The sequence below is a fragment of the Bombus vosnesenskii genome, unplaced genomic scaffold (genome assembly GCF_011952255.1).
Source record: "Bombus vosnesenskii isolate JDL3184/JDL3185 unplaced genomic scaffold, Bvos_JDL3184-5_v1.1 scf7180000013297, whole genome shotgun sequence".
Taxonomy (NCBI): domain Eukaryota; kingdom Metazoa; phylum Arthropoda; class Insecta; order Hymenoptera; family Apidae; genus Bombus; species Bombus vosnesenskii.
In genome coordinates, this window is record NW_022882947.1 from 1373330 (window position 1) to 1387815 (window position 14486).

A 14486-nucleotide genomic window follows, 5' to 3' on the forward strand; every position below is an offset into this window, starting at 1 on the left:
TAGCGTACGTGAGCAAGCTGAAAAAGCGATATAGCATTAGAAAGAGAATGCCGCACAGAGGCGCCTTGTATCTTCGTCTAATAACGCGTGCATAATCGTACGATAAATATGTTAATGTAACACCGATCAGCGAGTGGCGTCAGTGCGCATTTCCAGTTAAACAAGGACAGAAGAGTTTTCTATGCAACGTTCTCTTTTTCTATTCTCACGTAATTTCGTTATTTCTTTAATTTTACTATTTCTTTTATATTTATCCGATTCAAAATAATTTCAATTCTCCTGCTAGTTATAAAAGCATAAAACGTTTGTAAAAGTTCTGGAATTTTCCGTAAAAATCCTTGCAAGAAAGCTATCGCTTCATTTACGTAACTAATATACCTACCAAACTAGCGTTATCGTTGCAATTCACATTTTCCTAACGAATACGTCCTAATAAATAAAAAGTTAAACACACGATCATATTTTGGACATTCTCTCGTTCAGCTTGTAAAAAGTATACGAAAAGATCATTACGGAACGTTCTGTCGTATCGTCCTTATCATTATCTCTGTATCGTCTCGTTTCAAAATCTTACCTTTTCTCTATTCGTATTGTTTCGCGATTCCGATTGATGCGTTGGTCGATAGGCTGGCAAGTTCAATACCGTTTCGATTCGCGAAAACAGCGTCGAGCGATTAGAACCACAGCGGCGAGTAGAAACGCAGAAAAAAGACGGCGGGAACGAGACGAGAGCAGAGAGCAGAGGCCGATTGGGTCGTGGCGAGCTTAGTTGCGGTACGCAAGCACGCCGAAGCGGAGCGCAACTTCGGAACCGCGTACGGTGGGTGGGAGTTGCAGCCCTCGTGAGTCAAGAGAGCGAAGAGTAACCGAAAGAACAGACTTCTACTCAGTCTGTCCGCGGCCGTCCGTCAAGCAGACGTCCCCGACTCTCTTGTGCCCCTACTTCTATCGTTTCCGTCCGTCGTCTCATATCGAGTGTCTGTTTCACAGTGCCTCGAAGACCTCGTGAATGTCACATGTCGTCGATGATACGATCGTTATCACCACCGACACCCTGATCGACCATCACCGTTGCTCCATCGATCGCGAGGATCGATCTTGATCGTTGTGCACGCGCTTATGACAGTTTATCGAGTCGAACCTATCCATCGTGCATGAGAACGACTGAACGTGTGGTCAAGTGGCAAAACGTGCAAGCATGTGGTACACGAATTTTATCACGGGTCTAATAGGCCTGATTTTCATCGTCGGCTTGCCACCCTGGTGTTCAGACGCGTTTAACGTGGAGACGAAACATTATGCGGTTTATCGAAACGAGACCAGATCCATGTTTGGATTCGCTGTTTCCGTGTACCGGGATAGATATGGTCGAGGATGGTGAGTCTTTATCTTCCCTTGATTTTTGCTTATTTATGGCTTCTCTTGCACTGCAATGTGTTAAAGTTGTTGTGCAAAAATGTTATCGAGACGAAAGGTTTCTGCGTGTCTATAATTCTTATAATGCAATTTTGTTTGTTTTTTTTTTTTTTTTTTGGTACTTAAAGTTACGATAAAACACTTTCTGATGCTGCTGGCTCGAAATTCGTGCAATTCTACAAATAACTTTACTTCGATCGTGCAAGAAGGAACAGCCTACTTTGTTTACGATTGATTTTGAAGGGTATACGAGTCGTTTGCGATTGTTGAAATTTATTGTTTCCTGGATATTTGTCCAAACATAACTTAGTATGTCGAAGAATATCTTTGAAGATATTTTGAAAGTATTACGATTGTTCATTTCGAACTCGTTCAATTCCGCTGTTTCATTACGATAAATGAATAGGGGAAACTAAAATAATTATTTTTTGAATGCTAATTATCTACACTAAATAATGAAATTGCGATATAAACATCGGGATTGGTAAATGCCAAATAAGAAAGAACTAAGAAATTAGAAATAAGAACCCAACAATCTGCCTGTAAGAGACTAAAATATAAAACAATATTATTATTATTATTATCATCGTCATCATCATATAATGAAATTGTGAATTAATCATGGAATTGATCGATCTTGTGTAAAGGTGAAGTAAAATCACGAACGACTCGACACGCTACAAATCACCGACAGGTTGGATCATAGTTTTAAGTGGGCGATGTGTAATTCGATGACACATAATTCTTGGTAAAGATATGATTACACGCCGAATTTTCCTCGCATTTCGATTAAAGTTACGGAAGGTAAATAAAAATATTTATCGTATAACAAGCGTTTCACTTTCGCTATCTTTTATTACTTGCACGTCGAATCAGATTTTAAATATTTCGCTTAAAAACAAAACTCGATTAACATTTTTACCAATTATGGGCCGTTCGCCGTTTAAGACTTCTCGGTATTGTGTCAGAGTCCGAGAATTTTTTCGTCGGTAACCCGTGACCCACATAATTTCAGAAATCCGTGTATCGAACAATTCGTGGCTCTGAATCATGGTTATTAAATGTCTGCTGCATATTTTAGTTCATACGCGTCCTCAGTTTACGAAGAAGCGCAATTCCGCTGACGGAAGGAACATTAACTCGCTACGTAAGTGGTATTAACGCACCTTCTGAGTTACACTTATCGCGTAAACGTATTCGAGAAAAACGAGGCATTAAAATACGAGAAACGAGAAATTACTTTAAGTAGATGAAATATTTTTCTCGTGTTCGAACGACTTTCCGACTAACAACTTTGATAGGTATACGGGAAGATGATGGAGGATAATTTATTGGATGTATCGGCGATATTTATCGTCGCGTAAATGGAAGACACTCCCACGAATTTAGGATGATCACGCTATCCTTTTAAATCCTCGTGCCAGAATCTAAATAGCAAAGCGACTTCTGCTGTTTCGCCGCGTTCGTCGGATAATGAACCCCGCTAATGAAATATCGACTCTCGTTTGCCTACGACGTCTCTGAAAGCGTGTAATTTCTTCTGTTGCAAACACGCGACAACCATTCAGACCGTAGGATCGATCTCTTTAATCATAGGCGAATTCAGCGTATCGAATGCGCTCGTGTTTCTCCAAACGATGCGAAATAATAGCGTTGTCGTGGTTAATTTTGTATCGCAGTGTTGAATTTAAAAGCGCCATGGAATTAATTACGAAGCTTGTGTAATGCGATAGCTAGTAGAGTTGCAAAGATAGCAGTGATATTTGAGTCTTTTTAAGAAGGCAGACTTTACATTAAAGAATGTAGAATCGTTAACATATTAGTAACACAATTTCGATTCTATACTTGAAGCTTAATCTTATCTCGAGACAATAATCGCCTCTAAACGATCTGAATCTTAATATCATTAGTAATAGTACACCAAGGTATTACTCGCAACAACTGCTAATTGCTATCATTTACAGTCGATGACTCGTTGGCAAACAGATCTGCTTCATCGATTATCCCCGCGACACGACGTTCGAGGGCAGACCCTTGGATAACAGGTGCTTCTCGGTGAGCTTAGAATCGTTTCTCCTTTTATGTCCCCTTTCGAGAACAAGGCGAGTCAGTTCTCCCGTTTCATCCGGACGCTCGTAACTGTTCTCCATCTTTCGATGACGATAAACACCCATCGGTGATAAGCGTTAGGTCGTAACGTATAAAACGTTCGTTTTCTTCGATCAAAATAAATATTCATTTTCGCTTCTCATCTGTTGCCGAAATCCATACGAAAAATATCGTTCTCCTGCATTTTATAAGAACGCCAACTCGAAGAAAGTTACTATTACGATTTATAACGAAATTAGCAGGTAATTCGGTATAGGTACAATTATGAAAATAATTTCAAATTTTATTTTGAAGGATTTTCCAGAGGTACACCTGTTTCGGTAAGTAGCCAGATGAAATCGACCCATGACCACTTAACGAAGTATGCGCTTATCGCTATACGTTGTAACGTAACGTTTCATCGAAGAAGATCACGGTTTACGCTATCGTCTATACTAATATCGTATACATATTCGTTGTCGTTTCGAGTACGAGCAGTGTCTCTCGTGAGTCACGCGGCCCACGAATAAACGTTTCTGCTCCAGCTCCTCCGGCGACGATGGATATAAATAATGCCGACAGAACGAGGAAACGCGAGTAATAGCATAGGTTACGTCGGCTCTGTGCGGAAAAATGCGCGCGAAAGGTCGGCTAAGGTCCAGGCCACGTAATGTATTCGAATTCTAAAGGATGTCGAAGCTACCACGCTATCGAAGTCGATAGAGACGCCATCGACTGACTACCGGCTCGAATCTTTGCTGCGCGTGCAAATCCAATCCTCCAGCTTTCGTAAACGTGCCCATCTTCTTCGCGATCGTGTTTTCAACCTGGATGAGTTTTAAGAATGGTACCGCACGACCGTTCATTCCGATAATTGGATTGGACCGCATAATTTGACAGGTTCGAGGGATTTGCGAAAGCGAGCTGGCTTTTCCGTTCGTTGGTGTCGATCGTCGGGACAGTTTATCCGACAGACAGGTAGAATCGATGGGACCAGGGTCATCATGAGAGTCATAAATAAATTTTATTCGACGACACGATTTTTTTTTATTTTATTTATTTTATTTTTTATTTATTTTTATTTATTTTTTATTTATTTTATTTTTTATTTATTTTATTTTTTTATTTATTAGAAACGCAGATGTTTTCTACTTCTATTTTCGATAGTTTACTCGATCTAACGTTATATGTAATGGATCTATCGACATGACAGCTACGGTAAATTGGCGTTACAGATAGTTCTCTCAATCCGTCCTGTTTTCTCTCGTCAGCTACTTACACGGTTTCCCGTACATTGTTGTCTCGGAAGACAATAGACGTCGTAATATCAGAGAGGAAATAAAAGGACGGACCTGTGGACTGGCGTTCAGGATATCCAAAGCCACAGGAAGCCCGGATTACATCGTTCGTTACGAGGAACTTCGTAGGCGCTTATATTTAGGCCAGCTCGTGGAAACTTTACGAGCGTTCATCCTCGTTAATCCGGCGCGAGGCGGACGTACCAGGTTGCTACCGTACTGTCGTCGATCTGCCCTCGCGTTAATTCCCGAAATAGGATCTATATCGGAAAGCCGGCGATTTAGCCGTAATAGAGGAACGCACTCCTTCCTACATAAGCATTGCCATACTCGAGGAAAAACAAGCTGAATCATTGGCAACTTTACAATTAGTGCAGAATCTTCTGAAATTCTAGATATACGTGCGTTTGTACGCTGCTAGGTGTAGCGGTGAGGAGTACCCGACACAGGATTACATCATCATTGACATGATTCATAAAAAGAAACGCGTATTTACTAATTTGCATGAGCGCCACAACCATTTAGGAGACGAGGCGTTAAAAATTGAATTAAAAAATCGTACAGGATAGAATAGTGTAGAATAATCTGTACGAACTTGTTGGGATGCAAGTAATTACGCGTCAATCGTCATCTTCCTTTGTGCAAAATATTTTACAATTCGGTTCTAGAACTTCTATTTATCGATCGCGACGAAAAATCATCACGACACCATCGAAGTAAAGCTACCGACCCGATTCTCGATTATCAGCGCTTTCGTTCGAAGTTTCGCCTTCGAAAAAGAAAAAAAAAACAGAATTCCGTAGCAGAGATTCGAATGGCGTAGAAGATGATCGTCGCTTTCGCTCTCGATCGTTTCTCGATAGGCGAAACAGGTCTGTCACTAAACGCGGTAGCGAGCAACACGTTCGTCGGATTCAGAGCACGAGGTTGGCTGTGATACAGGATGTTAGGTCATCCGTTACGTGGGCGGCTGGTAGCTCTCGCTTTGCTCTGATTAATACAGCGTTAATCTGCTCGTTCGATCTACCGTTTCACCCAAGTCTCGCCGTTTTCTCAATGAACCTGCCATCCTCCCGTCCTCCGTCAATTGGACGGCCCTTGGTGGAATTTGGAACTGCGTTTGCCGCCCTCCCGTCGCGTTTTCATGCACGCGAGCGCGCGCTTCGAGAAGGTGCCAGCTAATCTGCGGTCGTATCGGTCCTCACGAACGGTCTACGATGTCGATCTCTAGCGTAATCTTCGTTTTATCTGTACCGAACCGAAGTATCCTTGCGGCTCTTCGAGTCGTTTCTTCGCGTACGCGTAATAGGATTATCGTAGAAGCTCAACGAAGCCATTGAATATGAAATTGTACTATACGGCTTGTTCTATATTTCGTACAGACAATCGAGAAGGGCAAGTTTGTTCACAATTTGTATGGAGGAATCTTATAAAACTTTTTACTTTTAGTTGCGATCCAGACTAGACGAACGTACTAAAAGACAGTACAGACAGTATAGAGATGTCTCGTGGATCTCTTAAGGATATCTTTTGGATGTTTTGTAGTACGTGTAGCGATCTAATTCAAGAGTAGTCTCGAAGTAAGCAAAAAATGGACGATTTCGCAACTCGTTGCGAAAGTACTATCGTTCGCGATTATGCTTTCAGCTGTTTTATTTTGTGATCGAGTTTTTGTAATTATTTTGTAATCGTATGGAAACTGAAATATTTATCAATACCGTATGAGAAATATTTAGGTTGTACGCGACGAAGGAAAGGAAGAAAAAGCGCGGTGTACGTTGAACCATTTGGAAAGCCAGGAATACGCGTTTCCCAATCTCGAGATGGTATTCGAAAACAAGCTACAACCACGCGAATCGTTGTCACACGAAACTGTTACAGCAACGGCCTAGAGGCAAACATAATGGTAATTTTAAACGTGACGAACAGGTTGTAGGTTCAGACGTAGCTCATGTATATTTTTCAACGCGATGATCCTACGAAATGCTTCCTCCGAACCAAATTATGAGTCAGCCTATCGTTGTCCGCGACTCGGTCTTGACTCACGATCTCCTTATTTACTAAAAAAAGAAGAAGGTAAGGGAGAATAAGGAAAGAAAGGGGCCAAGGCAAAAGAAAAAGGAAGAAGCAAAGTAGGAAGATAAAAGGGAGATAGAAATAAAAGATTTAAGGGAAAGGAAAACAAGAGAACGAGGAAAAAGAGGAAGACGATGAGAAAGGATTAAGGAAGAGAAAAAAAATGGAGGAAGATAGAAAAAAAAGGAAAGGAAAAGTTTCGTCGTAGCTTCGCGATTTTTCTCCTTTTTCACCCAGATTCGATTACTCGTATCGAAACCGGCGGTTCGAGCCGTGCGCTAAATATAAAAATTACATATTTCACGAACGGAGGCACGCTTCGTATTCGAACAGATGATAAAAGTTTCTGCCACAGCGTCGAGACGAGAGACTGATAAGGCTTCGCTCTCCTTCCTTTTTCTTCGTCTTCGCTGATCGAATTAATTATCCAACTCGCGGAGATACGTTATACCGACGGATGATTTCTTCGAAGCGAAACTAGTTTCCCCCTTTGTTGAATTTCTATTATACGCCGGTCAGATTTTTCGCCGAGAATTCCGGGAAGCATGTGCTCCTTATCACAGCCCGCCTCCACGTGATAAGACCTTGCCACGATTTGCAACGTGCCGGTCGTTCGAGATTCTGCCAGCGTAGAAAATTTCGTGGTATCTACGTATTTTCTCTTCCTGTTTATTTCGCTGTCGATTCTTAATATGCTCCTAATGGCTGACGTTTCCACAACGACGTTGGTAACGCGCCGTCTATAGAAATATTCTTTGACAACGAGCTGTTTGTTAACCCATTATAAAGCAAACGGTGAAATAACTTGCAAAACAAGATTACATAATGCGTAGGATGAAATAAGCAGAAGGAAGATTACAGAAAATCTGTTGCGCTTATTTTTCATCGACTTTGACCATTCTCTCGTGACGTTGCTCCGATACATTGTACGCGATCGTTTTACACGTTTTCCACGATTAAGCTCTTCGTGAAATCTTTCGTCCCGCTAACGTCCGCTGTATCTCGGTCACGTTCGTTCGAATTTGGTGCTTACGAAGCGTGTCGATGGTGGAGGAAACGAGGATTCAATTTTCCTGTTTCCGGTCGGCCAAACGAAACAAAACGAGAGTCAGAATAGATCGGCGCGCTTTCCGCTTTTGATTAATTACCGTGCAAACTATAGAATCTTTCTTTTTTCCTTCGTCCCTTGCCTTCATCTTTCTTCTCGTGGTCTTTTTAAACTGCCATTTTAACGCCAAAAGAAAGAGTTTTTCTAATACAAAAGTACAGGGGGACTGTGGACTTTGGTCTGAATTTTTCGACGCATCCGGCGCGAAACGCGCGCTCGTGCCTCGTAGCGCAATAAAAGGATGATGTACGATGATCGTGTGCGGATGAACGATCCCCGGAGTGCAATGTAAACGAAGATTTAAACGGTAGCCGCGAACGATCGTGAGCACCGTGATCTTTCAGTCGAGTTAAGTACAAGGATCCACCTAAGACAGCGCGTTATTCGTCGCTTTTTATTCTCCCATCGGTCTTCAGACTTCGTGCTGACCGCCCACCTCTGCATACCTGGCACACCTTCCAATCGATTATCGATTCGCGTCGAGCCGGCGTTGATATTGATGGATCTTGACGATCCCGACTTTTCTTTCTCTTCCTCCTTCCCTTCTCCGCTTCCATTTCTCTATTTGCTTTCTGCTTCGTGGATTTTATGGTCGTATCTCGTTGGCGTTCGAGTTTTTATTACGTCGAAAAGAAAGATTGTACGCTGTTTTTGTGTCGATGATATCGCGAAATCGACAAGGTACGATTGGTGCGAACGATCGATCGGATTACGAGACTGTTCTGCGCTGTGTAAACGAGTAGAACAGATTCTCGTAAATCGAACGCTGCAGGTACCGAAAGTCGCGAGTAATTGGTAGATCGCGAGCCATCGTTTCGCGAATTACAGGATTGTAAAAAAGTGTGAAATCACTGTAAAAGAGAACGATACTCGATAGCGCTTAATTTCTTGAAGAGTACTTCGCCAAAAGAGTGAACGTTTTAATTACTCTTAAACACACGTATTCATCGCTGTAATTAATCACGAGATGCCAACTGCGCGTGCCAACGATGCAACAATCGTTTGCAGCCAACGAACGATTCGATATCGTCGAACAGCCGTAACCGATGCGGTGAATCGACAAAATACAGAGAAAGGAAGGTGTACAAACTTCCCCGAGGAAAGGGAAGAAAAAGAGCAAAGAGCGAGAAAGAGGGGAAGAAGAGGGGAATGGAGATAATGAGGATCGCGTGAGGCACGTGCCCGAAGCTCTTGCCGTGTCATTATCCAGAAGAGAACCGACAGCCGCGGGCCTATTACCTTTACCTGGACGCATGCAAACACGTGTGCAAATGCTCTTACACACGTGAGCGACACGTTTGCACGCGGCTGCAGGGCCAGGTGGAGAAGCTGCTAGGAATAAAGGAAAAAAGAAACCTTCTTCAAATGAGTTACTGCTTTGCCTCTGGTTTCTTCTCGTCGTGCGCCATGTGCAGTCTTCAGAGCGCAACATGGAATACGAAATTTTTAACGATACGACGTATTTTCGTTATTCGTTCGTTCCGATTGCTAGCTTTTAACGTCTCGTTTAATACGAATGCGTACGGACGAGCAATTTGTTTTATTTCACATTCTCTGGCTATATCGGCGATGTTCGTGCGAACATTTAAAAATACAGAGATTGCGTATCATCTGCAGAAATATATAAAACATACGAAATAAAGTACTCGCAAGTGTAAATCGACGTGTTCGAACGACGATACGGCAAGTAATTCCGGTCACGTAAATTTGTATTTTCTTCTTTTTATTTTTGAGTTTTGAATTTTTGATAATGATTGGCGTGTGGAAGAAAAGTTTGGTGAAAGTTTGGTGGCTTTTTGTACGTAGGGCGGTACCCCGAATCATTGTTCAAGGATTGTAATAAATCTTATATCACGGAGATGGCCTTAATCTTTTTTAACGAACATCTATAATTCTTTTTTGCCGCGTATGAAAGTCCGCAAGATGAGGTTGACAATTAGAAAACACTGCTTCGCTCGTTGATTATTTCCTTCGTATTTTCGCTTCGTATAATTTTACAAGAGTAAAATTTCTACGGTACGGTAAAAAATAAAACTTGAATTAAGACTCGTTGTAGGCAAAAATTTGATACACCTGAAATTAATTACTCCTTCGCAAGTGTTTTTTCCATTACACGAATTAATCCACGAAGAAGCTACACTCGGTTTCCGTAATTAATCGTTGCCAGCTGATGTTCCGTAATTATTCTCGAAGCTACTCTGCTAAACGTGACTTAACAGATGACCGCCAGTGTGTGTTTACGCGATTTTTACGTCACGTGCGTAGCGCAGCTCGTTTCCTAGTGACGTGAGTGACGTAATGACTCGTACGTGAAAGTCATTAAGCATCGGCAACGTGAGAGTGCAATTGAAACGGCTCGTTAAGTGATTTAGAAGCGCATTTCCGACCACCTAAGAGTCGAATGGCTGTTATTAAGTCCCTCCGTTATTTATTATTGCCTTTTTTCGTAGTTCCTTATAACGAATGAATCGATCAGACCTAATCGATTAGCCAACGTGTAATTGGTAGCGTGTAAAAGTAAACACGGTTCGATTAATTTTCAGAGGTGCAATTTTTATTCGAAACAAGTTTTAACGTGGTAACGATGAAATCTGCATATACAGGCTGTTGTAAAAAAGCGAGTCTGAGACTTTGTGGCAATAATTAAAACTCGTGTTTATCACGCGACCATCGCGATCCGATCGTCGAAGGTAAATCACCAAAAGACAGGCGAACGTTGTAATTACAGCGTGGCGATTCGTCTCGAAGCACCCACGTGGATCGATGCCGCACGTGCAGACGTACGTCGCACACAGGATGCTTCGTCGCGGTTTTTATAGCAATTCGTGGATCACCGACACACGGGGTCGTCGACGTAACACGAATTGACAGCGAGTATCGCGTGTCGGTATCACGTACGGTGCTACCGAGTGATTCACGATACGGTTGAAATCACCATTGCGGCCTGTGACTGTCGACACGGGAATATCCAAGCCGTACGTGTTATGTGCTGTAAACACAGCGAATAGAATCACCGCGTAGGTGTGTCCAGAACTATTTCTATCGTCCTGCATGCCATACCGCCGTTCGAAACCTAAAACAACGAGATTATCGTCTGAATAGCTGTAATGATATATCGTTTAGCTGCATGCCGTGGGATCGATGCTGTTTCTACGAACAATAAGGAATTTTCAAACTTTCAGCGGATTAGAAGGAACGTTAGACAGCTAAATAATCTCACGCGTTAAATACGATGGATTTTGAAATGGTAGACAGGCTCTGAATGTTAGGTCCATGGCGATTAGTTTTGCACTCGGAAGGTTCGATCATATGTTTCAAAAATTTGTACGGTATATCCGATGTTCGTGGAAATTCTGGTTTTCCCGGACTTCCGTCAGTCTGTTCGAGGCCACAGCTTGTCATTGGAAATCTGCAGCATGTCGTTTCGGTCTCGTGTCTTCCGACCGTTCCGTGTCTATTCCACGAATACTACCAGTTGTTCTGTTCACCATATGGCAACGAAATGCTCGCACCTATGCGCCTTCCCGTCCAAATTGCATTGTTATTCGGCAGACTTGGCGCAACACATGTTTCCTCAGAGTGCTGCCGAGTTCCGTCAATAAGAAGAACGTGGCTCGAAGACCGGGAAAACCATTTTATGGGCGTCCGTACGATGATTTACAGTTCCTCTCTCCAACTATCCTCGTTATAATCGATTGAACGCTGCTGGATCGAGTAACTCGTTTCTGTGTTTACGCAGCTGAATTCGAAAATTTGTGTAGTCTTCCGAAACAACGTGTACGATTGCGAGGCGGACACTGGAAAGCAGGGAAATTCGAAAATTTAAAAAAATAGAAATACGAGAGAAGAGAAGTAATCAAAAGGGAGAAATGGAATTTATGAACAGTAAGGAGTAATTGGGGTGAGAAATAAATTTGAAGAACGAAATGGAAAGAGACAAAGATCAAACAAGTAAAATAAGACCATTCATATAACTATGATAGAATGTTTGAAGAGTAGGTGTTTGGATAACAAAGACCACACTGTACTGTGTAAGTCTACTAGGATTTCGTTTCCAGTTATTTTTAGACGCTCGTCCAATTTCCCGATTAACAATACGGAAGGAACGAACGAACGCTTTCTCGAGACAGACGAAGAAGCTTCTTCGAAATCAGCGATAAAATTCCATAGCAGGATTCGTTCGAATCTGATAAGCCAGATAGATAATACCATAAGAGATGTCACGTACGTACGCAATTGCTGTTGCATTGTTCATATACCGCGTATGGAAGTGGGTCGTTGCATCGTAACTGCAGATGAGACGATTCTGATTAATTCGTTCTTTTATTAATGCGATTAAGATCGACCAATTAATCTGCTCGTCCAGACCCAGTTCCCTTCGTGATTGATCTCGTTGCGTACGAGCTGCGAATGCGACTCTCTGTTCTCGATCATGTGCATTGCAGCTACTTATTTATTGCGCGACAATGCAACGCTGCAATTGTACAATTTATCGCATTCCTTCCGTCTCGCCGCCATTCCGTTCTCTTCTATTTTCGTTCTCTTTTATTTTAGCGAATTATCGTGACGATAAAATGAAAATATTCAAATAATAAATAAAATAAATTGCAATTAAAATAACATATTTTCGTTCTACCAGAATTAGAAAAGACTGCAGTACTAAAGGTACTAAAAAAACAAAAGAGGAAAATATTGTTTAGAGAATGGTACAGATCGGGCAGATTTTTCACGAAACGATAAACAATTTTTAAAGCTCGAGTAACAAAAATCTTTTCTGTTCCCAGACGAGGCTGGCTTGTTTAAAGTCTGGTTCGGAGGAACTGCGAGCGTTTACCATGCAGATATCTTTTATTAGCAACGAGGCTGATGTAATCGAGTAAACAGTTGTCTGATAAGAACAATAACAGAGGAACGTACGAATTCGCAAGACGTCTCGAACGTGACCAATGCGAACGTCGAGATTTCACGAGTTTTGCCAAGTCTGGTGTCCACGTGCACGTCTTTTGACCAGTCTTGGCTATCCGTGTCGGCTTATCTGGAAGAGTCGCTTGAACACGTACAGATTGCTGGAAACGAAAGTCGCTAAATTCCTGTTCGCTTCTCTTGGATTTTTTTAACGCTCGTTATGAAACTTTTGATCGTAAATTCATCAATATCGTACGGCGTGCACTTACAGTAAAAAACGCGATCGAAGGTCGTGAAATTCAAAGATTTCCAAGACGAAACAAATTATTTCATCCGGCTCTTTTATGTAACTTTCTCGGAATTAAATACTCACTTAATTCGCCATTGAAGGATGTTAACGTTCAACGACGTTGAAGGCTTAATTTTTGCTCGCGATAAATCTTAAGCTGTACTCGAAACTACCCGACTGAAGGGAATTTTACAAGACGAGTGCGAGTGATCGCGCTTTTATTTGTACGGATGATACGAGTGAATTGTAAATTCACGCAAGAACGACACACGGTTAATCTTGATCGCTAATCGAAGCCGCTGAATGGCCTTGAATTCATTCAAAGACAGTCATACGTTCCGCCTCGCATGCTTATACTACCGCCAGATGTAAATTACGCTCGAGGAATGTTCAATTGGATCTATAATTGCTCGTGACCGAGATAGAGTCGAAGACTTTGCTATCCTAGAAAGGAAAGCCATATTTTTTTCCTCCGTGAAATTCGATACGCGGCTAATTTCGTAAGAATTCATGATCATTGGTCGCGGGATCGGTATGGTTTGATATTTACTTTGGAATAAACGTATGGTAATTATTTATGAAAATTGTATGGTAATTAAATTTTAATCGAATCGCGAAGATTTCTCGGATTATACGGCGATTAGAAAGTTTCCAAGCAACTTTTTGCGATAAATGTGTAGTCGCGTTGGCACAATTTTACTCGAAAAAGTTTTATCGAGAATTGGACACAAAGAAGTTCGGGGTTGCAGGCTTTCGACTGTCACGTATGAAATTGTTTTTCTTGTCGTATGTCTAAAAGAACATTAAAATTCCAATTTGGCGCTGATATTTCCTGTCGAGGAATTACCACGCACCCGGAAATTTTCTCTTTGTCGGCGCTTAATTAGAATACAATCCGCGCGTGGCGATGCGTTCTGATAACTGTGCGTATTATGTATGCGCGATTAACAGGTGAATATGTAATTAGTCACCTGCCGAAATTTATTCTCTGTCGACTTTTAGGTGTTGCGTTAAATCGCACTTTTAGTAGCGTAAATTACGCAATAAATAATCAACCAATCCAACTTTAAAATTCTTAGCATTTTTCAGAAACTTCATTCGTAGTTTGGTGCAAATAAAATAATTGAAGCTTCGCCGTCGGTCCCAAGAGGCGACGTCACATGTTACTCACAGAATAACGTTCCAAACGAATTTTGAAACAGAATGAAATTCTTTTTCCTCGCGAGGATTCACCCTCTGTGGCGAACAGAAAGAGCCACCCTTCGCGTCAGCTGTTTCATAAATCAACGCTCGTACATCGACTGAC

At 41.8% G+C, this 14486-nt stretch overlaps 1 protein-coding gene across 2 annotated transcripts in view; it reads left to right on the forward strand.

Annotated features, from left to right (window-relative positions):
- Positions 1-870: 870 nt before the first annotated feature.
- Positions 871-14486, forward strand: part of LOC117233588 (integrin alpha-PS2) — a 75391-nt gene continuing 61775 nt past the window's right edge. Inside the window, exon 1 of one of the 2 annotated variants that reach the window (XM_033494034.1) lies at positions 871-1377. In XM_033494034.1, the coding sequence (XP_033349925.1) occupies positions 1199-1377 (179 nt within the window). In that variant the 5' untranslated portion in view covers positions 871-1198. The remainder of the gene's footprint in view (positions 1378-14486) is intronic. The other variant, XM_033494035.1, reaches the window with a different exon arrangement.